The sequence below is a fragment of the Pan troglodytes genome, chromosome 18, assembly GCF_028858775.2.
Source record: "Pan troglodytes isolate AG18354 chromosome 18, NHGRI_mPanTro3-v2.0_pri, whole genome shotgun sequence".
Classification (NCBI taxonomy): Eukaryota; Metazoa; Chordata; class Mammalia; order Primates; family Hominidae; genus Pan; species Pan troglodytes.
The window spans coordinates 18,021,769-18,046,012 of record NC_072416.2 but is presented as its reverse complement, the minus strand read 5'-3'; the positions used below and the strand labels follow the sequence as shown (position 1 = coordinate 18,046,012).

The 24,244-nt window shown below is 51.9% G+C and overlaps 2 protein-coding genes across 8 annotated transcripts in view; one reads left to right on the top strand and one right to left on the bottom strand.

The window, feature by feature from the left end:
- Positions 1-24,244, top strand: part of MYH11 (myosin heavy chain 11) — a 156,729-nt gene that overhangs the window by 130,567 nt on the left and 1,918 nt on the right. For 2 of the 5 annotated variants that reach the window (XM_055078625.2, XM_055078624.2), the window contains 14 exons: positions 2,155-2,361; positions 4,218-4,322; positions 4,411-4,563; positions 4,801-5,049; positions 7,573-7,785; positions 8,156-8,368; positions 8,906-9,067; positions 9,505-9,633; positions 9,910-9,998; positions 10,781-10,904; positions 11,871-12,079; positions 13,972-14,080; positions 14,163-14,335; positions 20,442-20,480. In XM_055078625.2, the coding sequence (XP_054934600.1) occupies positions 2,155-2,361; positions 4,218-4,322; positions 4,411-4,563; positions 4,801-5,049; positions 7,573-7,785; positions 8,156-8,368; positions 8,906-9,067; positions 9,505-9,633; positions 9,910-9,998; positions 10,781-10,904; positions 11,871-12,079; positions 13,972-14,080; positions 14,163-14,335; positions 20,442-20,472 (2,166 nt within the window). In that variant the 3' untranslated portion in view covers positions 20,473-20,480. Of the gene's footprint in view, positions 1-2,154; positions 2,362-4,217; positions 4,323-4,410; positions 4,564-4,800; positions 5,050-7,572; positions 7,786-8,155; positions 8,369-8,905; positions 9,068-9,504; positions 9,634-9,909; positions 9,999-10,780; positions 10,905-11,870; positions 12,080-13,971; positions 14,081-14,162; positions 14,336-18,764; positions 18,886-20,441; positions 20,481-24,244 lie in introns of all 5 variants that reach the window. The other 3 variants (XM_055078622.2, XM_055078621.2, XR_010152284.1) reach the window with 2 other exon arrangements.
- Positions 14,335-24,244, bottom strand: part of NDE1 (nudE neurodevelopment protein 1) — a 71,816-nt gene continuing 61,906 nt past the window's right edge. For 2 of the 3 annotated variants that reach the window (XM_054668930.2, XM_054668932.2), the window contains exon 9: positions 15,497-15,573. In XM_054668930.2, coding sequence (XP_054524905.1) covers positions 15,549-15,573 — 25 coding nt within the window. In that variant the 3' untranslated portion in view covers positions 15,497-15,548. Of the gene's footprint in view, positions 15,574-24,244 lie in introns of all 3 variants that reach the window. The other variant, XM_063796759.1, reaches the window with a different exon arrangement.

Here is a 24,244-nt window from a genome sequence, read left to right as displayed (position 1 = left end):
TCTTAGGCTGGGCTAAGGTTTCTGGGAGCCCATGTCCCCTAGGGTCCCCGCTTCACTGCTTTGTTACCACCAAGAGACTCCCTGTCCCCATCTGAGGTCTGGCAGCTCTTAGTCATGTCTTGGAGGGAGGACGGGCATCCAGGGCTGACCGGTCAATGTCCAGCACCTCCCAGGGACTATGGGAAGACTGAGTGGTGGGTCTTGTCCTCTCGGGATACTTGCGCTTCTCTTTCCCCTTCTCTACAACCTGGAAAGAAGCCCCTCACCGCGTCCTACTTTTGCCCAACACACTTTTTTTTTTGAGACAAAGTCTCACTCTGTCGCCCAGGCTGGAGTGCACTGGCGGGATCTCGGCTCACTGCAACCCCCGCCTCCTGGGTTCAGGCAATTCTCCTGCTTCAGCCTCCTCAGCAGCTGGGATTACAGGTGACTGTCACCATGCCCGGCTAATTTTTATATTTTTAGTAGAGACGGGGTTTCACCATGTTGGCCAGGCTGGTCTCAAACTCCTGACCTCAAGTGACCTGCCTGCATAGGCCTCCCAAAGTGCTGGGATTATAGGCCTGAGCCACCGCGCCTGGCCCCAACACACTTTTTTTTTTCCTGTAGGGCAACTCACATGCCTACAGGAGCTGGTTCCATAAAATAAGTTTCCCTTAACTAGGACAGAAGTAGCAGTGTCAATCAATCACACGACACCTGTGAAGGACGGGGGCGCTGAAATGTGACTGCCCCACCTGCAGAGCCAGCCGCTACTTAGATGTGGCAGATTGTTGCCTTGAAGGAAAGCAAGACCCTCTGTTTCCAGATCTTTCGTTGTTGTTGGTTTTTTGTTTTTGTTTTTAAGTTTAGGATTACTGAGGCATATGTAGTAAAATTTATCCATTTTACTGCTCCATTAATTTTAACAAATGTGTATTGTGTAACTACCACCACCACAGTCACCATATAGAATGTTAGTTATTGATTGATTGATTGAGATGGAGTCTCACTCTGTTACCCAGGCTGGAATGCAGTGGCATGATCTTGGTTCACTGCAACCTCCACCTCCCAGGTTCAAGCAATACTTGTGCCTTAGCCACCCCAGTAGCTGGGACTACAGGCGTGCGCCACCATGCCCGGCTAATTTTTCCATTTTTAGTAGAGATGCAGTTTCGCCATGTTGGCCAGGCTGGTCTCAAACTCCTGACCTCAAGTGATCCACCTGCCTTGGCCTCCCAAAGCTACTTATTTCTGAAACAGGGTCTCACTTTGTTGCCCAGGCTGGAGTGCAGTGGTGTGATCATAGCTCACTGCAGCCTCCAATTCCTGGGCTCAAGCAAGCCTGCCATCAGCCTCCTGAGTAGCTGGGATTGCTGGTGTGTGCCCCCCACACCCAGCTCATGTTTTATTTTAGTAGAGATGGGGGTCTCACTACATTGCCCAGGCTGGTCCTGTACTCCTGGCCTTAAGCGATCCTCCTGCCTGCTTCCCAAAGTGCTGGGGATGACAAGTATGAGCTGCCATGGCAGGCCTTCAAACATTAAAGTTTTTTGAAAAAGAAGCTGGGAATCCAGATTTTTATGTGACATTTATTAAAATGTTGGCAACTCATTTTCTTAAAAGTAGTGAGAGGGTCAAAGGGGACATGTCAGCAGGTTGGATACTGCTCGTGGGATTCCAGATTGCAACCCATGAGCTTTAGGAAAATAGAATCCAAAATATCAGCTGGGTGTGGCAGCTCACGCCTGTAATCCCAGCACTTAGGGAGGCCAAGATGGGTGGATCACTTGAGGTCAGGAGTTCGAGAGCAGCCTGGCTAACATGGTGAAACCTCGTCTCTACTAAAAATACAAAAATTAGTCGGGCATGGTGGCGGGCGCCTGTAATCCCAGCTACTTGGGCAGCTGAGGCAGAAGAATAGTTTGAACCTGAGAGGCGGAGGTTGCAGTGAGCCAAGATTGTGCCACGGCACTCCAGCCTGGGTAACGGAGTTAAGACTCCATCTCAAAAAAAAAAAAATAACCAAAAAAAACCCCCAAATCTCTTACTGGTGATTGTGTGCCCCCTGTCGTGTGCCTTCCTGGACCTCTCTGAGGGAGGAAAGGGCAGGGCCTGAAACGTTCTCCCGGCCACAGCCTCCCTGTTATCCCTCCCCTCTGCTTCCTTCGCCAGGCCAAGGCGAACCTAGACAAGAATAAGCAGACGCTGGAGAAAGAGAACGCAGACCTGGCCGGGGAGCTGCGGGTCCTGGGCCAGGCCAAGCAGGAGGTGGAACATAAGAAGAAGAAGCTGGAGGCTCAGGTGCAGGAGCTGCAGTCCAAGTGCAGCGATGGGGAGCGGGCCCGGGCGGAGCTCAATGACAAAGTCCACAAGCTGCAGGTGAGGCGGTGGCGCGGTGGTGTGGTGGGCAGTGCTGGGTGGTGCGCAGTTCTGTGGGGAGGAGCCTCTTCCCGGCTCGCTGAGGTCTCTCTTGCTGCAAGGCAAGTCCTTTCCTCTAGTTGCGTTCCTGGAGGGGAGGCGATGATCTCCCTGTTCAATTAAATATTTAAAAAACCTTCTGGCCAGGCGCGGTGGCTCATGCCTGTAATCCCAGCACTTTGGGAGACAGAGGTGGGTGGATCATCTGAGGTCAGGGGTTTGAGACCAGTCTGGCCAACATGGTGAAAAGTCTCTACTAAAAATACAAAAATTAGCCAGGCGTGGTCGTGGGCATCTGTAGTCCCATTTACTCGGGAGGCTGAGGCAGGAGAATAGCTTGAACCCAGGAGGCAGAGGTTGCAGTGTGCGGAGACCGCACCATTGTACTCCAGCCTGGGCTAAAAGGGCAAAACTCTGTCTCAGGAAAAAAAAAAAGAAAAGAAAAAAAAACCTTCCTTTTCCAATTTGATAAGTATTTATTGAGCACCTGCTGTATGCCAGGCACTGTGCTTAATCCTGAGATACAACAGCAAGGAAGAAGAGACACTGTCGCTGCCCCAGTAGGACTCCAGCCGAGTAAGGGGAAGGGAAGGGAAGAGAAAGACATGAATAATCACACAAATGAATGTCAAATGATGCAGCAAAGGGAAGGCACATGATGCCTAAGTGTAAATAACCAGGGGGCCTAACCTGGGGGAGGAGGAGCCACGAAAGGCTTCCCTAAGGAGCATGGATAAGTCTACCAGGCAGAGGGAACAGCATGTGCAAAGGCCCTGTGGTAAGTAGAAAAATTAGGAGAGAGACATACAGCCAGTAGAGCTGGAGTGCCCAGCTGGGGTTGGGGGTAGGGGGAGATAGTACAGAGTGGGGTTGGAGGGGGAGCTTGTACCCAGATGATGTAGGGCTTTTGAGAACCTATTACACGTATGTTGATCCTTACTCTGGGCAATGTGAAGCTGTTGAGGGGTTTTAAGCTGATGAATGACATGGTCTTTTTGTCTTTGGTCTTCTTTCACTTGGAATAGCCATTTACCCTGCCTTTCCACTCATGCGGACGTGGCCAAAGTTTTCATAAATGTTTAACATGTTCACAGCCAGGGACCAAGGGGCAAGGGAAGAATTAAGTGAGATGTTTTTTTCTCACATGCAGTTGAGAGCAGGGCTTTTGCCGCCCTCATATAAGCAGTGTCAAGATCATTCATATCCTCCTTGTCAATGGAAGAGATGGAGGGGTAGGCTAACACCCTCAAAGGGACTTATGCAGAGACACTAGGGAGTAAAAGCCAGAGAATAGAGAGGACGTTTTTACCTTTAGGGCCTGCGTCTCTGGCTTTGGCCATCAGGGTCAGTGAAGGGACAAAGAATAGGAGTGAGGAAGGAAGGGATGGGACAGCATCCCTGGGACGTTCAAGTACCATCCTGGTCTCCCTTCTCCAGCCTTAGAGAGTGGACCAGCCAGAGCACCTCGTCTGGACTCTCAGACCTGCTGCTTTGTCTCTACCAACCTTGGCAGGGATCTAGGATCCGTTTAGTGGGATCAGGTCCCAGTCAATACCATTGGGGCTCAAATAAGTTCTTAGAACCACAGAGTCTAGGGCCAGGGTCCCAACTCATAGGTGATGGAGTTCCCTTCAAGCCACAGAGTTTTGTTTTTTTGTGGTTTTTTTTTTTTTTTATCAGAGTCCCATACCTCATGGGTATTTTCTCAATCAGTGAACACCCCAAGTCCTAGCCCATGTGTTTTGAGTAAAAAGGGCTCCTTTCAACGAGGATCCCCTTCTAGAGGCTTTGACTAACCAGTCTCTTGGCACCCTTAGAATGAAGTTGAGAGCGTCACAGGGATGCTTAACGAGGCCGAGGGGAAGGCCATTAAGCTGGCCAAGGACGTGGCGTCCCTCAGTTCCCAGCTCCAGGACACCCAGGTGAGTGTCCTGCCACATCATCCAGGGGACCTGGGGGGTGGCCTTCCTCGGGGCAGGTCCCTGGGACCTCTTTGCATCCCTTTTGCAGGAGCTGCTTCAAGAAGAAACCCGGCAGAAGCTCAACGTGTCTACGAAGCTGCGCCAGCTGGAGGAGGAGCGGAACAGCCTGCAAGACCAGCTGGACGAGGAGATGGAGGCCAAGCAGAACCTGGAGCGCCACATCTCCACTCTCAACATCCAGGTGCCTGCCCCGTGTCCTTGCTTCCTTCATGGGTCCTCTCAACTTCTCTGCGCTGAGATCCCCCGCAGGCAGATCGCGGTGGAGTGTTGGTGCGATGGTGCTTGACCCCCCAGCTTCCCCTGCTATTGGGTTTCTCCAACGAGGAGACATGGTCTTCGCTTCTCAGAGTCTGTGGGGCCAGGGACAGGGGTCACTCATGGTCCCCCTCTCACCCTACCCTGGACGCTGTCCTTGTAGCTCTCCGACTCGAAGAAGAAGCTGCAGGACTTTGCCAGCACCGTGGAAGCTCTGGAAGAGGGGAAGAAGAGGTTCCAGAAGGAGATCGAGAACCTCACCCAGCAGTACGAGGAGAAGGCGGCCGCTTACGATAAACTGGAAAAGACCAAGAACAGGCTTCAGCAGGAGCTGGACGACCTGGTCGTCGATTTGGACAACCAGCGGCAACTTGTGTCCAACCTGGAAAAGAAGCAGAGGAAATTTGATCAGGTAGAGGGCGTGGGGTGTCCTCCACTCTGGCCATGGACGCTGGGTCGGGGAATCAGCTCTGCAGAGTATGACGCATGGCTCCCACCTGTGCCTGCATCCCCTCTCCACTCTGTGGGGAGCCATGGGAGGCTGTCTTATCTTGTCTTGGGCGACCATGGAGCATTAAGGCTACCAGGTCACAGCAAGGATGGCACAGAAGCATTGATGACTGTGACTTTTCTGGGTACCAGCACCATGAGGGTCACCTGCACACATGGTGATGCCTTAGTTTCTAGCCTCAAGAAGGAATGAGGTGCATATTTATTCACTAAATATATTTATTGAATATCTATTGAGTAGCATTCCAAGTAATTCAGTTTCTTTACTTTTAATACCACTCTTCCCTAAGATTTCATTCTGTAAAATTCCAAGTACACAGCAAAGTTGACAGAATTGTACGGTGAACACCTTTAAGGCCACCACCTGGATTCAGTCATTGACACTGTATTATATGAACTTTATCAGATACTTATTTTGAGACAGGATCTAGCTCTGTCACCCAGGCTGGAGTGCAGTGGTGTGATCTCAGCTCACTGCAACCTCCATCTCTGGGTTCAAGCGATTCTCCTGCTTCAGCCTTTCATGTAGCCGGGATTATAGGAGCACACCACTATGTCTGGCTAATTTTTGTATTTTTAGTAGAGTTGGGGTTTTGCCATGTTGTCCAGGCTGGTCTCCAACTCCTGGCCTCACATGATCTGCCTGCCTTGGCCTCCCAAAGTGCTGGGATTATAGGTATGAGCCACTATGCCCGGCCCACATATTTATTTATAAAGACTAATTCTATCTATCATGCCTTATCTCTTGGGTACATTTCAGAGCAAATTACAGATGTCAGTACATTTCCCCTTCCACACCTCAACATTGCATATTAATTAGAGTTTATTTTTAAACACAATTTTGCTTCTGTTGGGGTAAAACTTACATGTGATGAAATTCACAAATCTTAATTGTACGATAAATGCAGACCCCTGTATGACCCAAACCCCTAAATACCAACTTTTAAGATACATTATTATTTAGTAAATATGATTTAGTTTACAAATGACTCAGGGTTATTCTAAAAATCAGTTTGAGAGGCCAGGCACGGTGGCTCACGCCTGTAATCCTAACACTTTGGGAGGCTGAGGCAGGTGGATCACTTGAGGTCAGGGGTTTGAGACCAGCCTGGCCAACATGGTGCAACTTTGTCTCTACTAAAAATAGCAAAATTAGCCAGGCGTGGTGGTGCACGCCTGTAATCCCTGCTACTCTGGAAGCTGAGGCAGGAGAATCGCTTGAACCCAGGGTGGGGTGGAGGTTGCAGTGAGCCAAGATTGCGCCACTACACCCCAGCCTGAGTGATAGAGTGAAAACCCTGTCTCAAAAATAAATAAAATGAGGATTGTACAGTGAGGCTAAATGCCAGATGCCTGCAGGTTCCCTACCCCTCCCTGACTGGCCTCCTAGTGTCAGGATTCTAGATAACATCCCAGTTTCTCCTCTTCCCATCAGCTACCTCTCCTCTGGGCTGTCAGCTCATCTTCGATGCTTCGTTATCTGGCTGAAGGCCTGAGGTTGCTTTTATTTTCCTGTCACATAGAGTGTAGTGCAGTGGCACACATAGTGTGGGATTTTTGTGTTGACTGTGCCATTTAGAGGTCCCTGTCTTTGCTGAATACTGGAAGTTTGGCTTTTGGATGTTACAATGTATAATCTGCTCTGTTCTCTCTGAAGATGAGATTAACGTGAGCATGGAATGTTCTCTGAGTTGCTTCTCCAAGCAGAGAGATGTGTGCAGGGCCACCCATGCTTACCATTTCCCTACTGAGGCTCTTAGGATACTTTTGTGAGATATTAATAGCTACTTGTGGCCATGAAACAAACTAATAACTAGCTTCTGGCAGCTTTAAATGTCACTTTGACCTCAGTGTGCTCTAAGCAACGTGGGCAGGTCTAGTGGTTTTGAAGCACAAGGATTTGGCCAGGTGTGGTGGCTCACACCTGTAATCTCCGTGCTTTGGGAGGCCGAGGCAGGAGGCTCACTTGAGGTCAGGAGTTTGAGACCAGCCTGGTCAACACGGCAAAACCACGTCTCTACTTAAAATACAAAAATTAGCCAGGTGTGGTGGTGGGCACCTGTAATCCCAACTACTCTGGAGGCTGAGGCAGGAGAATCGCTTGAACCCACGAGGCGGAGGTTGCAGTGAATGAAGACTGCACCATTGCACTCCAGCCTGGGTGACAAAGTGAGACTCCATCTAAAACAAACAAACACACAAACCAACAAAAAAAACAAGTCAGCTGATTTCTGGCTCTGCATAAGGTTGATGTAGAAGTCAGAACGCCAGATGATTATATAAATTACTCCCATAGCTAACCTACACTGCTTACACCTGCACCTCAATACATTCAGCAGGACACAGGGCTTTCCCCCGGTATTTACAATTCAGTGACGCTGACCCCGGATATGCCTAGAAGTCACCTCTGGGTCTTGTGTTGTAGTTGTTAGCCGAGGAGAAAAACATCTCTTCCAAATACGCGGATGAGAGGGACAGAGCTGAGGCAGAAGCCAGGGAGAAGGAAACCAAGGCCCTGTCCCTGGCTCGGGCCCTTGAAGAGGCCTTGGAAGCCAAAGAGGAACTCGAGCGGACCAACAAAATGCTCAAAGCCGAAATGGAAGACCTGGTCAGCTCCAAGGATGACGTGGGCAAGAACGTAAGTGGCTCTGGGTGGTTTTTCTCGTCCATGTTTCGCCCGCCCACCCTCTGTGCCATTCACCAGTCCATGTGAGGCTAGCTCCTGGCCTTTTTCATAGCGAACTATCATCGGAAATGGAAGGAGGTTTTTGGACTGGTGCAGGGGTTGGGAGGGGCTGAGAATGGCAGTCGAGGATGGGTCTGAGTTGGGGGGTCCGAGGATAAGGCTGGGGTCTGAGCTCTCAGGGGCCATCTTGAGTCCCGGCCATGCATCCTGTGGGAGGCCAAAGCCACCTCCCTGACCTCCTGAGGTGCCGCTCACGGTGGGTTTCTCAATCGTCTTCATGAAGTTGAGCCTCATAGAATGGGGCTGCCCGCTCTGCCGGCAGGTCCATGAGCTGGAGAAGTCCAAGCGGGCCCTGGAGACCCAGATGGAGGAGATGAAGACGCAACTGGAAGAGCTGGAGGACGAGCTGCAAGCCACGGAGGACGCCAAACTGCGGCTGGAAGTCAACATGCAGGCGCTCAAGGGCCAGTTCGAGAGGGATCTCCAAGCCCGGGACGAGCAGAATGAGGAGAAGAGAAGGCAACTGCAGAGACAGGTGTGTGCTGCCGGGGAGGCCAGCAGAGGGAGGTCGGGTGGCCTTTTTCATTCCTATCACCACTCTCATGGTTGGTGTGGAAACTTCGTTTTCTTTCTTTTTTTTTTTTTTTTTTTGAAACAGAGTCTTGCTCTGTCGCCCAGGCTGGAGTGCAGTGGCGTAATCTCAGCTCACTGCAACCTCCACCTCCTGCTTCAGCCTCCCGAGTAGCTTGGATTACAGGCGCATGCCACCATACCTAGCTAATTTTTTTTTTTTTTTCCAGTGGAGACAAGGTTTCACCATGTTGGCCAGGCTGGTCTTGAACTCCTGGCCTCAAGTGATCCATTCTCCTGTTGGCCTCCCAAAGTGCTGGGATTACAGACATGAGCCACCCACGCCCGGCGTGATTCCGTTTTCTCATCTGCAACTGGGGATGAGATGCCCACCTCACAAGGGGGCTGTGCTGGGGAAGGGGTGCAGTGATGTGCTGCCTAGGTGAGCTAAAGGACCTCCCAGGGGCAAGTGGGGCAGCACACATCTCTATTCCTCGCCCAGCTTCACGAGTATGAGACGGAACTGGAAGACGAGCGAAAGCAACGTGCCCTGGCAGCTGCAGCGAAGAAGAAGCTGGAAGGGGACCTGAAAGACCTGGAGCTTCAGGCCGACTCTGCCATCAAGGGGAGGGAGGAAGCCATCAAGCAGCTACGCAAACTGCAGGTGGGTGACACTAGGAGCTTGGGGCATGGGTGGAGGGAGGGCACAGTTCCCCTCAGGCCACCAAAGTCAGCAGAGCAGGCTCCAGGAAGCAAGCCTGCACCTGCCATTGGTGTGGGTTCAGCTGGGGTTTTTCTGGCACCATTCAGGATTTGGTGGCTGTCTCCTGCCCTGGGTAGGGCAGCATTATTAGGTATTTGGCCACTGCCCTCAGATCACATCAGGGGCTCGGCTTCTCAGGCAGGTCTGTGGAGCCCACCCAGAATGGTGCTCCCAGCCCACCACCAGCCACCTGGAACTGAGAGCCATGCTCGTGCAATGGGAACTTCTTTGTGGTCAACTGCAGAAAATCCAAGGGGTGGGTGTGCAAAGCTGAATTGGGCAGCAGAACTTGGGGGAGTAAGGACATCTGAGCTTGTCCTTCCTGTTGACTCATGCAGGCTCAGATGAAGGACTTTCAAAGAGAGCTGGAAGACGCCCGTGCCTCCAGAGATGAGATCTTTGCCACAGCCAAAGAGAATGAGAAGAAAGCCAAGAGCTTGGAAGCAGACCTCATGCAGCTACAAGAGGTAAAGCCTCGCCTTGCTAGGAGAGCCTCAGATGCGGGTGTCACGGTAGCACCCCTTGGCAGCTCCAGTCTGTGCATTCCCAGATTTCATTTCGTCCTCCTCTGGGGTCCACCTGTCTAGAAAGACACACGCTTCCCTCCTCTATGTATTCACGGGGCCTCCCCTGAGCTCAGAGGAAGAACATGTACTTTCAAGGGTGGCTGAGGAGTCAGGGTGGACTCTTGGTGGGGCTTGGCCTTTCCCTGGCAGATAACAGGCTTCCTCCCTCCCACCTAGGACCTCGCCGCCGCTGAGAGGGCTCGCAAACAAGCGGACCTCGAGAAGGAGGAACTGGCAGAGGAGCTGGCCAGTAGCCTGTCGGGAAGGTAGGAAACTGAATGGAGGAAGAGGGCTCTGAAGCAGAGGATGGGGGGACAGGCCGCATCCCTGACCCCCATTTTATTTTTTAAATTTTTTCGAGACAGAGTTTCATTCTGTCACCCAGGCTGGAGGGCAGTGGCACAATCTTGGCTCACTGCAACCTCCACCTCCCAGGTTCAAGCAATTCTCCTGCCTCAGCCTTCCAAGTAGCTGAGACTACAGGTGTGTACCACCAGGCCTGGCTAATTTTTATATTTTTAGTAGAGGTGGGGTTTCACCATGTTGGCCAGGCTAGTCTTGAACTCCTGACCTTAGGTGATCCTCCTACCTTGGCCTCCCAAAGTGCTGTGATTACAGGTGTGAGCCACCGTGCCTGGCCCTGGACCCCTATTTCAATGCTGCTGCTGACGAAGCGTCCTCTGAGATTGGGGACAGACCCATGGTGGTTAGGTTTTCCGTCAGCGCTTTCATGCCTGTTTGGGGGTGTGGCTGCTTTCATTCATTCCCAATAAGTAGCTGTGTGGGGGAGAAGGGGAGGCCAGGAAGAGTCAGGGAGGAGTGTGCTGGTCCCCATCCCAATCCCAGCTTTGCTGACACGGACCCGGCCTGAGTCCCGGCTGTCCACTTCCTGGCTGTGTAACTACAGATGAGTCTTCTAATCCTCTCCAAGCCTCAGTTTCACCCATTAGATGATGAGTGCAATCCCCCTGAGGCATGACTCCAAGGAGGGGGCATCTTTTAAGGCGGGGGAGGGTAGAGGCCCCCACCATGGCCGCCCTTCCCCCAGGAACGCACTCCAGGACGAGAAGCGCCGCCTGGAGGCCCGGATCGCCCAGCTGGAGGAGGAGCTGGAGGAGGAGCAGGGCAACATGGAGGCCATGAGCGACCGGGTCCGCAAAGCCACACAGCAGGTGAGGGCCGCCTGGACACCACAGTCACGCTGCCTACTGTCTCTCCTGCAGCAGGATCCTGCACCAGTCAACACATGCGTGGCGGCTTCCTGTGTGCAGGCCCTGGATTGAGGGACAAGAGGGTGGTGGGGCCTGAGAGTAGAGATCCAGGGCCCTTACGCCAGTGCCCAGGCTGCTGTCTTCAGAATACTCCTCTCCACGCTGCAGTGTCTCATTTTCCAGCCACGGCGTGGCTGGCTCCCCGTACCTCACGGCCATCCCTGGAGTCCGGGCCTTGGGATGCTCTTTCGTTGCGTTTTCCCCTAGCTGAAGCTCTGACCTTATCCAGTGAGCCCTTGGTGATGTCACTGAGCACTAGTTCCATGGTGGGCACTAGGGACCAGCCAGTAACCTGCAGCCCCTTGTGGTGTAGGGTGAACAGGCATCATTCTCCAGGCGACTCCAGGACAGAGAAAGCAAGGGACAAGTCACTCGCTCAGCCTGGGTGGCAATGAAACTTGTGGAAGCACCTCTTTTTTTTGGAGACAGGGTCTCTCTGTGGCCCAGGCTGGAGTGCAGTGGCGCAATCTTGGCTCACTGCAACCTCTGCCTCCCAAGTTCAAGGGATTCTCCTGCTTCAACCTCCCAAGTAGCTGGGACTACAGGCACGTGCCACCACTGCCCAGCTAATTTTTGTATTTTTAATAGAGACGGGGTTTCACCATGTTGGCCAGGCAGGTCTCGAACTCCTGAGCTCAAGTGATCTGCCTGCCTCTGCTTCCAAAAGTGCTGGGATTACAGGCGTGCGCCACCACGCCCGGCCTGGAAGAAGCTCTTGAGTGGAGTTTTACAGGATGAAGGAGAGGACAGGGTGCCCGGGATCAAGGGACTCGTGCAGAGGCCAAACAAGGCAGGAAGAGGCATGGTCTCAGTGCGCTGTCTTGGGCTTCCCTGAGTCCACCTCATGGCCTTCACTCTCCTCCCCAGGCCGAGCAGCTCAGCAACGAGCTGGCCACAGAGCGCAGCACGGCCCAGAAGAATGAGAGTGCCCGGCAGCAGCTCGAGCGGCAGAACAAGGAGCTCCGGAGCAAGCTCCACGAGATGGAGGGGGCCGTCAAGTCCAAGTTCAAGTCCACCATTGCGGCGCTGGAGGCCAAGATTGCACAGCTGGAGGAGCAGGTCGAGCAGGAGGCCAGGTATGCGGGTCTGGAGTTCCGAACCCAGTTTGCAGGGGGGTGATGGACAGCAGGAGTCATAGTGAAGTCAGGCAGCCTCTTCCAGCATCAATTCTTGCTCGTAAGAAGCAAGCTCTGTGATGCCTACAGTGCAGGTATGTTGTGAGAACTGAACGTAAACACAGCAAAGTGCCCTGCTGGTGCCTGGCTTAGGGCAAGCACCTAAAGTGTGAGCTGCTCTTAGCATCTCCATGGTCCTCCTGACATTAACCTGCCTTCCCAGCAGTACATATGACTTTTCCCAGCCTCTGCAGGGATAGCATGCTGACAGATCAAAAATCCAACCAGGCTGGACGTGGTGGCTCACGCCTGTAATCCCAGCAATTTGGGAGGCTGAGGCAGGTGGATCACTTGAGGTCAGGAGTTTGAGACCGGCCTGGCCAACATGGTGAAACCCTGTCTGTACCAAAAATTAGCCGGGTGTGGTGGCACATGCCTATAATCTCAGCTACTCAGGAGACTGAGGCAGGAGAATCACTCCAACGTGACACGTGGAGGTTGCAGTGAGCCGAGATTGTGCCACTGCACTGCAGCCTGGGTGACAGAGTGGGACCCTTCCACACACATACACACACACAAAAAAAACCCCAAAAAACAAAAGTCCAACTGGCAGCCCATTCGGTACACACACTGGAAGCCTTCTTAATTATGGGTCGAAAGAGGCATATGATCACAGCACATTTCTTACCACTGGATTCTAAGGATTCTCACCCATTCTCTTCTAGCAGCTTTTTCAGTAATTCGCACGCCCTGCAATGCACCCATTTAAAGTGTATAATTCAAGGGCTATTCACATATTCACAAACATGTAAAAACGATCACCACAGTCATTTTGAGAACATTTTCATCAGCTCAAACAGAAACCCCAGGCCATATGTGGTAGTTCATGCCCATAATCCCGGTACTTTGGGAGGCTGAGGTAGGTGGGAGCAGCACTTGAGTCCAGGAGTTCGAGACCAGTCTGGGCAGCATAGCAAGACTTTTTTATTTTTATTTTTTGAGACATAGTCTCACTCTGTTTCCCAGGCTGGTGTGCAGTGGTGCGATCTCAGCTCACTGCAACCTCCGCCTCCTGGCTTCAAGCAATTCTCCTGCCTCACCCTCCCAAGTAGCTGGGACTACAGGTGCACACCACCGTACCCAGCTTGTAATTGTATTTTTTAGTAGGGATGGGGTTTCACCATGTTGGCCAGGCTGGTCTCGAACTCCTGACCACAGGTGATCTGCCCGCCTCGGCCTCCCAGAGTACTGGGATTACAGGCGTGAGCCACCATGCCTGGCCAGAGACTCCGTTTCTATGAAAAACTTTTAAAAGTCTGAGCATGCTGGTGTATGCCTGTAGTCCCAGCTACTTGGGAGGATGAGGTGGGAGGATTGCTTGAGCCAGGAGTTCAAGGCTGCAGTGAACTATGAACTAGGGTGAAGAGCAGGCATTGGAGCACCACTGCACTCCAACCTGGGTCACAGAGCAAGACCTTGTCTCCTCCCCACAAAAAAAACAGAAACCCCATGCCCTGTAACCACTCCCTTCAGTCCCTGGCAACCATAATCTACTTTCTGTCTCTATGAATTTATCTATTCTGGACACTTGATATCAACGGAATCACACACTATGTTGTCTGCTATGTGTCTTCTTTCACTTGGCAAGAATTCCAGGCTCATCCATGCTGTGGCATGCATTGATACTTTATTCCTTTTCATGGCTGAATACTATTCCACCATCTGACTGATTCTTGAGAGGAGTCCAGATATGGGGCTCAGGAAAGCACTCAAGATGCCACCTCCAGGTGACACACCAGCTGCAAGGGGTGCCACCCTCCGCTGAAACCACCTGTTTTCCTTGCTGTTTGCAGAGAGAAACAGGCGGCCACCAAGTCGCTGAAGCAGAAAGACAAGAAGCTGAAGGAAATCTTGCTGCAGGTGGAGGACGAGCGCAAGATGGCTGAGCAGTACAAGGAGCAGGTAGCCCCCGCCACCCAGCCTCCCCCGAGCCCCCAGCCCCCAGTCGGCCTCCCCTAACCACCCCTCCAACTCTCCGCGACAGGCAGAGAAAGGCAATGCCAGGGTCAAGCAGCTCAAGAGGCAGCTGGAGGAGGCAGAGGAGGAGTCCCAGCGCATCAACGCCAACCGCAGGAAGCTGCAGCGGGAGCTGGATGAGGCCACGGAGAGCAACGAGGCCATGGGCCGCGAGGTGAACGCACTCAAGAGCAAGCTCAGGTGAGGAGCCCGTGGCCCGGAAGGACCCCGTCTCTCAGGCCAGAGAAAAGCACTGGGGGCTCGGGCTCCCTTCGGCCTGCAAATGCCCCTTGTGCCCACAGCCGCCACTCCCTTCTGTGGTTTATTCCTGCTTCTCCTTAATCACTAAGCTTAGTGTGGGCCAGGCACTGAGGATGGCCCAGATCAGACCCGGGCCCTGCCTTGCCTGGTAGCAGCTTACCTTCTAGATCCTTTAACGATCGACCGTCTCCCATCCGGTCCTCCGGCTGAGGAGGAGGAAGAGGCTATCCCCACTGTCTCCTCCAGCCCCTCCTTCATTGCATCACTGAGTCTTCACGACATCCATTGAAGCTGCAACACCACCCCCCGCCACTTCACCTCCTTCCTGACATGCTCTGCTCCTCCTTTCTCCCCCTCAGCACTGCTGCCATCTGGGCTGCATTATTCTCGGGTATGGGGACTGTCCGACATTCCCCATCAGAAGGAAAAAGATCCCTGAAAAGTAGCAGGTGCTTACGTTTCTGGCCTCTACCCACCGGCTGCAGTAGTCCCCCACCACCCTGCAATGTGACAACCAAAAATGTCTCTAGATGTTGCCTGAAGTCCTCTAGAGATGGGAGGGTACGACTGCCACCCCGCTGAGAATTCCTGCTGTCACTGGAGTGGGGGCTGTTTTCTCTCCCATGCCTCTGGTACCTTGGGGGTCCCCCCTGCTCCCAAGGGCTGCTTCCACCACCCTGTCCATCCATCCCGATTGGCTCCCAGGAGGTTTTAGCTCCGGGCTTCCTGTCTCCCACACCACTCCTCACAGTTCTCCATGATTTCAACATCCAGGTGGGCGACACAGCCTCTCGGTTCCTTGACCCTCTGGGTGATCCTGCTGCTTCTACCAGGCCAACCAGTGCTCCTAGGAGCCCTCACAATTTGACCCTCAGGCATCTCATTGTCTGCCTGGTGCCACCTTTCTTTGGCTCTGTCCCCAACGGGGTCTTCACTCCATTAATGCCATCAGCCTCTGACCCAGCTCCAAACCAGCTGTCTAGTAACCCCCATCGCGCATCCTCAACATCCGGTTCCCCCTCTTGCATTGCTGCAATCATTTGGTGAAAGCACAACCCAAATGAAACTCAAGCTTGGCTGGGCACGGGACTCACACCTATAATCCCAGCACTTTGGGAGGCCAAGGCAGGTGAATCGCTTTGAGCTCAGGAGTTCAAGAGCAGCAAGACCCCACATCTCTACAACAAACAAACAAAAATCAGCCAGGTGGGATGGCGCAAACCTAAAATCCCAGCTACTCAGGAGGCTGAGGTGGGAGGATCAGTGGAGCCCCAGAGGTCAAGGCTGCAGTGAGCCATGATCTAGCCAATGCACTTACCCTGGATGGACAGAGTGAGACCCTGTCTCAAAAAACCCAAAACCCACTCTCCACCTTTTCCCACAGAGCAGGCCTTGCTCAGGGGTCCTCTCACACCCCTCCCTCTTCTTCTCACTCTCTGCTGCTTTTCACTTTTTCTTTGAACTTATGATCGCTCCTCCCCATTCTCTCTCAGCTGGGGACCTTACTTCCTGCTTAACTCAAAAGCAGAAATGATCATGAAACGTGCACAAGCTCCCACTGCCTCATCACCCTACCTCCGTGCACCTCTGTACACCTCTATTTTTTTTTCCATTTCTATGCTGAACCCTCTGGCACCAACGGAGGCCAACACCTCCATTGGACCCGACCCTCTTGTTCACTCAAGCACATAGCTCCAAAAATCCTTACTTTGCAAGGTTTTCTCTTTCATTTGCTCCATCAGCAAATGGAATAACCTCTTAGCCCCATGTCTACCTTGCTACCCTTACTACAAAACTGGATGTGAATGCCGAAACCCTGTCTCTACCAAAAAATATAAAAATTAGCCAGGTGTGGTGGTGCATGCCTATAGTCCCAGCTACTCAGGAGGCTGAGGCACAAGAATGGCTTAAAACCGGGAGACAGAGGTTGCAGTCCAGCCTGGGTGACAGAGTGAGACTTGGTCTCAAAAAAAAAAAAAAAACAAACAAAAAACTATGTGAAGAGTTGCTGGTTCCCCTCGCTCCCACCCATCACTCTCCCAGAAGCCTCCCATGGGTGACACTAATGGCCAGAGGTCCCCTGACAGGGCAGCAGCACGTGACGCAGCCCATCATGCCTCTGGCCTAATTCACTTGCTTCCCTGGACTTCCCCGACACCGTCCACACCTGCTTGTCCCCCAACCTGTGGGGTTGTCCCTCTTCCTCTCCTCTGCTGATCCCTCACCTCAAAACCTGCTTGCCACCAGACCGCCCCAGGGTATCAACTTAGTTCTCTTTTGAGCAGAGTCTTGCTCTGTTGCCCAGGCTGGAGTGCAGTAGCACTATCTCAGCTCACTGCAACCTCTGCCTCCCAGTTCAAGCTATTTTTGGCCTATTTTTATATTTTTAGTAGAGACGGGGTTGCACCATGTTGCCCAGGCTGGTCTTGAACTCCTGACCTTGTGATCCACCCGCCTCAGCCTCCCCACGTGCTGGGATTACAGGCATGGGCCACTGCACGGCCTTAGTTCTTTTCATCTCTCCCCAGCTCTAGGTGAGAGGTCTCAACTAATCTTGGCGCTTTAGAATTCCATCTATATCTAATGACTCCTCAGTTCATCTCTGAGAAGCCCTAGCTTCTTCCTAGAACCTCAGACCACCCTCCCGTTCCCACATGGATGTCTAATAGGCAGCTCACACCAAACATGCTGCACCCCAAGTCCTGACTGAAACTCTTCACCCCCAAACTGGCTCCTCTCTCCAGCTCAGCAGCTAAAATGATGAAGTTGCCAACAATTCAGATCACAAACCTCGTGGCCCTTCTTAACGTTTTGGTCTCCTTTATACCCCACATCCCATCTATGGGAGAATCTGGTCAACTTTCCCTAAAGAATCCTGCCCAGGCTGGGTGCAGTGGCTCACCCCTTAATCCCAGCACTTTGGGAGGCCAACGCAGGCTGATCACCTGAGGTCAGGAGTTCAAGGCCAGCCTGACCAACATGGTGAAACCCCATCTCTACTAAAAACACAAAAATTAGCCGGGTATGGTGGGGCGTGCCTGTAATCCCAGCTACTAGGGAGGCTGAGGCAGGAGAATCGCTTGAACCTGGGAGACACAGGTTACAGTGAGCCGAGATCGCACCACTGCACTTCAGCCTGGGTGACAGACCAAAACTCGGTCTCAAAAAAAAAATCTCCAGTGTCTAGGACAGCACCAGGCAGAGTGAACCTTTATCCCTCGGGTCCTAGGTATTTTCCCCGCTTCATTCTCATACCACCACAGCCATGTGCTGAGCCTCTTACTACCTTTAATACCAATGACTTGATCTTTTAACAGTTTTAATCAATCATACATTAATATAACGGCAAATAAACATACCTCCTCTATATTTTTAAACCAGCATCACCTCTATCAACTGGTTACAATGAAAGTAATATGATAAAAATAGTATCAAGTTCAATATCTAGCTATTGTGGCCACAACTTGATCACCAAGACCTGAAGCCTACTTCTCCACTAAAAAGGGAGTGACAACAGCCATTAGCATCAAATAGACTCTCTCTGACATCATAATTAGACTTGTTTAAAAAGAGTTGGAAAGGAAATGACTTTCTCAGGGCCCAGTTCAGTTAGCGGATGGCATGCCCGGAAGCCATCTGAAATCACCTCTAGAGTTTGGGGACCACTGCGTGAGACAGGGAAAAGTCCAAACCCCTCTGAGAAGGGGAAGAGAGCAGCTGGCGCAGGGCACCAAGCCTTCAGGGAAAAGCCCCACTCGCTGCATGGTGAGCGTTTGTTGGTCCCCCATGGATAGGAGAGAAACCAGGCCTAGGCTCCCAAAGTACAGCAGGGGCCTGGAAGCATCTCCCAGGGTTGAGGGGTCAGTGGAGGAGAGCTGTTCTCACTGTGAAGACTCCTGGGGCAAAGCGCGGTGGCTCACGCCTGTAATCCCAGCACTTTGGGAGGCTGAGGTGGGCTGATCACCTGAGGTCAGGAGTTCGAGACCAGCCTGGCCAACATGGTGAAACCTCATCTCTACTAAAAACACAAAAATCAGCTAGGCGTGGTGGCAGATGCCTGTAATCCCAGCTACTCGTGAGGCTGAGACAGGACACTCCTTTGCAACCCAGGAGGAGGAGGCTGCAGTGAGCCAAGATCAAGCCTCTATACTCCAGCCTTCAGAGCAAGACTCTGTCTCAAAAAAACCCAAAACAAAACAAAAAACAAAAAAACCCCTCAGATGTGCTCTGCTGGCAACCAGTCCCCCTGCCTCTCCTGAGTGGCTGGGCTGAGTGATGGGGATACAGCCACTCTGACTCCCTACCCCACTGCTGTCTCTGCTTCCCTTTATCAGGCCCAGTGATTTTTCTTTTTATTATTTATTTTTAGACGGAGTCTAGCTCTGTTGCCAGGCTGGAGTGCAGTGGCGCAATCTCGGCTCACTGCAACCTTTGCCTCCCAGGTTCAAGGGATTCTCCTGCCTCAGCCTCCCAAGTAGCTGAGATTACAGGTGGGTGCCACCACACCTGGCTAATTTTTGTATTTTTAGTAGTGGCAAGGTTTCACCATACTGGCTGGGATGGTCTCGATCTCCTGACCTCGTGATCCACCTGCCTCGGTCTCCCAAAGTGCTGGGGTTACAGGCGTGAGCCACCATGCCCAGTCGGCCCAGTGATTCTTTAGCACACACTGGACACCTCCTGTGGGTTCTGCCCCAGACACTTGAGCCTTCTTGGGCAGCCAAGGGCAGAGTGGAACAAAAAGACCATTTCTGCCAGTTCCGACACGAATACACACATAATGCAGGTGGAAGGTCTGTCCTGCCTTCTGCATCTTTTGGGTGCACAAAAACATAAAATCAGGCACTAGAGCCCTGAGGGAGGTTGGTAAGCATGCCTGGCTCCTCAGCCAAGAAGGAACTGCAGTGCGAGTTTCACCAAGTTCTATCAGCCAGAAGCATCTCGACACAAGCCCTCTCTAAAGCCAGACCCACTTACCTACCACTGGCTACACTGCCAGTTACCTCCGGCAAGAGCTGTACAAGGCCTCCACTTCTCCTCTCTTGCTAGAGGCCCGAAAGCTAATGAAGAGCAAGTAATCATAAACCAAGGGACAGGCGGCTGCAGGTTCCTTGCCTGGGACTTCTTGGCTTCTGTTCCAACACTGATTTTTCAAACTAGCTTGCTCAAATGCTTTTCCCTGAACCAGTATGCAATCATGGGATTTATAGGAGGTTCTTAAAAGTAGCTCTAAAGGACAGACATTTTCCTTTCCATTTAAAAAACTGAGCCGGGTGCAGTGGCTCACACCTGTAATCCCAGCTCTTTGGGAGGCCGAGGTGGGTGGATCACTTGAGGTCAGGAGTTCGAGACCAGCATGGCCAACATGGTGAAACTCTGTCTCTACTAAAAATATGAAAATTAGCCAGCCATGGTGGTGCATGCCTGTAATCCCAGCTACTCGGGAGGCTGAGGCAGGAGAATCGCTTGAACCCGGGAGGTGGATGTTGCAGTGAGCAGAGATAGATCATGCCAGTGCACTCCATCCTGGGTGACAGAGTATCAAAAAACTGCTTATCCTTTCATCTACCAGCCTCACCAAATGCTCTTGGCGTCAGGTGATTCACTGCAACGTTGACTTAAGGGTGCTTTTAATGCCAGGTGCGGTGGTTCATGCCTGTAATCCCAAATCCCAGCACCTTGGGAGGCCAAGGCAGGAAGATCATTGACATCAGGAGTTGGAGACAAGCCTGACCAACATAGTGCAACCCCATCTGTACTAAAAATACAAAAATTAGCCAAGCACGTGGGGCATGCCTGTAATCCCAGCTACTCGGGAGGCTGAGACAAGGGGATCACTTGAATCCAGGACGTAGAGGTTGCAGTGAGCCAAGATTGCACCCCTGCACTCCAGCCTGGGTGACAGAGTGAGACTCCATCTCAAAATAAAAAAGAGTGCCTTTAATTATTAAATCGAAGCAAATGTCTTTAACAATTAAGAATATACTTAACCGGGCTCCTCCTTGTTTGCTGATGGTAACCTCCGGGGATTCTCTCTCTGTTTCAGAGGGCCCCCCCCACAGGAAACTTCGCAGTGATGCACCAGGTATCATGCCTTCAGCTTCGCAGCTGTGTGTTGTCTCAGTATCCATTTCTTTTCTGCCCAATGCGCCCCTCTGCCCCCCCCAATTTTTAAACCCTTGCACATTTCCACGAGATTCTTGCAAAATCTGAAGGCTTGGATATCTTTGTGCAAAGCTTTCATTGAAACCAAGATCAGGATGAGAAATAGACCTCATCTCTTGACCCACTGTCCTTCCTGCCTCTGGGCAGCACATGTGACGTGACACCCAACAGTGTGCGCCCTTATCACTGCATCTTGACAAGATGGCAGAGGCTGTGTGTGTGGCTTGGATTTTTCTTCCTTTCATGCCAAAAGCCACTCTTACGCGGTTAGGGTACTCAGCAGTGCTGTCCTCCCTTGTCCAGTGAAGACACTGCACTGAATGAATATGACAGTTCCACTATCTGGGCACATTCCTGGAGAACGTACTTGGCTTCTAGTTGGCTGGTCTGGGTCACAAGTCAGAGATCACAAAGTTCACGGTAACTGCGGCGCGGCAACCAGTCCTCCCATGATTCAGCTTTCACAGGCTTGTCTGCGAAGGAAATGAGCTCACTGCGATGTCTGACAAATGCCGGGGGCTGCACGTGGCTTGAGTGATGTCTAGCTACAAACTGCATTTTCAGCACACGGGGTGGAAGCTGACCACCGCAAAGCCAAGCACAGTCCTGGCAGAGCCTTTTCTGGAGGCTTCACGGGCATGTACATGTTCACGGACTGGGGAATGGATACCCAAGACTCAGGGATGCACACAGGGCCCTTCCCAAGAAAGCATGAAGAGGTCTCTGCTGCTCTGGGATTTTGCTTTTTTTTTTTTTTTTTGAGACGGAGTCTCGCTCTGGAGTGCAATGGCGCAATCTTGGCTCACCGCAACCTTCACCTCCTGGGTTCAAGCGATTCTCCTACCTCAGCCTTCTGAGTAGCTGGGATTACAGGCTCCCGCCACCTCGCCCAGCTAATTTTTGTATTTTTATTAGAGACAGGATATCACCATGTTGGCCAGGCTGGTCTCAAACTCCTGACTTCAGGTGATCCACGCGCCTTGGCCTCCCCAAATGCTGGGATTACAAGCATGACCAACTTTTCAGAGGTGAAGTTAGGCCATGTGGATCTGACTTCACCTCATGGAGAGGCCAAACCAACCCTCATTTGTGTCCATCTTCGTTTTTGGAGAATCTCAGCTTTGCTGTCACTACCAAAATACTTAAAGCGCAAGGTGAGGTCTTGTTAAGAGCCAGTTTTGTGGGGGAGCAGATGAGTTTCTAGGACACTTCAAGCAGCTCTCCTACCAGCTGATTGGGATCATAGGATAAGCCAAATTCCAGTGTGGGCTGAAGTGCAGAACCCACTGGTCAGTGGGAAACTGAGTCCTTGCAAACTAGCAGGTGCTTACACTCAAGATGATTCCCGAGGCCTTGGATAAGCTGAGTCCACGAAAAGAATCCAAATGCTAGGCCAGGCACAGTGGGTCATGCCTATAATCCCAGCACTTTGGGAGGCCGAGGCGGGCAGATAACTTGAGGTCAGGACCAGCCTGGCCAACATGGTAAAACCCCGTCTCTCCTAAAAATACAAAAATTAGCCAGGAGTGGTGGCATGTCTGTAGTCCCAGTTACTTGGAAGGCTGAGGCAGGAGAATCGCTTGAACCTGGGAGGCAGAGGCTGCAGTGAGCCAAGATCACGCCACTGCACTCCAGCCTGGGCAACACAGCGAGACTCTATTTCAAAAAAAAATTCCAGATTCTCCAGGATCAGACCCTTTAAGAAAACCTTTAGGGGGGGTCCCTTAGTTCCTGTAACAGGTATAGTTGGTGTCAACCTTGGTCTAGGATTTGAAACCAGTTCCAAGAAAAGCACTTCAGCCAAAACAGAGTATCTTGCAGGCTGACAGCCAAGCAAGGAGCTTCAACGGCCCAGGGCACAATGTATTTCTTAGGTCAAGGGAGCAAATTTATCCATTAAGCTTTTCCAGTTAGCAAATAGACTCTTCCAAGAGCCAAAAAGAGTGCCTAGAGCACTGATGTGGAGGTTAGGGACTACTTCCCAGCTCATCAGATTTTTTTTTTGTTTTTTTTTTTTGGAGACAGTCTTGCTGTTTCCCAGGCTGGAGTGCAGTGGCGCAACGTTGGCGGAGTGCAGTGGCGCAACGTTGGCTCACTGCAGCCTTCACCTCCTGGGTTCAAGCAATTCTCCTGCCTCAGCCTCCTGAGTGACTGGGATTCCAGGCGCCCGCCACCACGCACGGCTAATTTTGTATTTTTAGTAGAGACGGGGTTTCACCATGTTGGCCAGGATGGCCTCGAACAACTGACCTCACGAGTGATCTGCCCACCTCGGCCTCCCCAGTTGCTGGGATTACAGGCATGAGTCGCAGCAACCGGCCAACCCATCAGGGTTTGAACCTGGAGTTAAAACTGTGACGAAGAGAGCTGTGTGGGGAGTGTACAGGGAACAGTCAAACTGCTGCTCCTCTGCGCTGAATTTGAGCATCCTTCTGAGTCAAGCGCTTGGAAAACAGTGCTAAAAAAGAAAAAGACTTAAGGCTCACGTCTAGAGAGAGAAGGATGGAGAGTTCTCTAGTAGGGCTGCAAGTCCAGAAGCTTCTCTGTCAAGCTGGGCTAGGAGTGTTTACTTTGGAGTGGCTGCAGCCTTAAGTATTTATTCCTGATCGCTGCACTGTGGGAAGTCCCATCCTTTATAGCCAGGTGGGCTTTCCCAGCCGGGCTCTCTCCCATCCTCTGTCAATAAAAGGGTCATTTGGGAATTCCTCTTCTCAGTGATCATGAATCTCTGGGCCTTGATTTTTTTTTTTTTTTTTTTTTTTGAGACGGAGTCTCGCCCTGTCGCCTAGGCTGGAGTGCAGTGGCCACATCTCGGCTCACTGCAAGCTCCGCCTCCTGGGTTCATGTCATTCTCCTGCCTCAGCCTCCCTCCCGAGTAGCTGGGACTACAGGCACCCGCCAGCACGCCCGGCTAATTTTTTGTATTTTTAGTAGAGACACGGTTTCACCATGTTAGCCAGGATGGTCTCGATCTCCTGACCTCATGATCCGCCCGCCTCAGCCTCCCAAAGTGCTGGGATTACAGATGTAAGCCACCATGCCCAGCTGAGTTGTTCCTTTTGACTAAAGAATTGGTCACTGAGTTGTGTTCATCCTTATGGCTTCTTGTCCAACCCTTGCGTGGCGAGCAAAAGTCTGCTCTCTTCTTTGATGTCCTAAAATAAGACCTGTCTTCCGATTCAGGTCAAACAGGGCCAGATGGCCAGAGCCCAACATGATTATTTGTTGCGGTTGCTGAAAAGAGTTAAGTGTTTCTTCTGAACGGTGAAGGCTGGCAGCAGGCAGATCTGATTTTTCCTTCTTCTGCCCACTCTCTTCCTCCTACCCAAAGTCTCCCCTCACGTGACCAGCCCTTCCTGTGAAGTCGAGGTGATAAACTCAAGAGAGAACCAGCGCAGAGAGGAGATGGCAGCATTAAGGAGAGACAGGGGTGTCCTACTGGCTGGAGCTAAAATCCACCTCAGAGGCCAGGTGCACTGGCACACACCTGTAATCCCAACACTTTGAGAGGCTAAGACAGGTGGATCGTTTGAGGCCAGGAGTTCAAGACCAGCCTGGGTCACATGGTCCCATCTCTGCTAAAAATACAAAAATTAGCCAGGCGTGGCGGTGTGCACGTGCATGTAGTCCCAGCTACTCAATACTGAGGCTCAAGGACTGCTGGAACTCAGGAGGCAGAGGTGG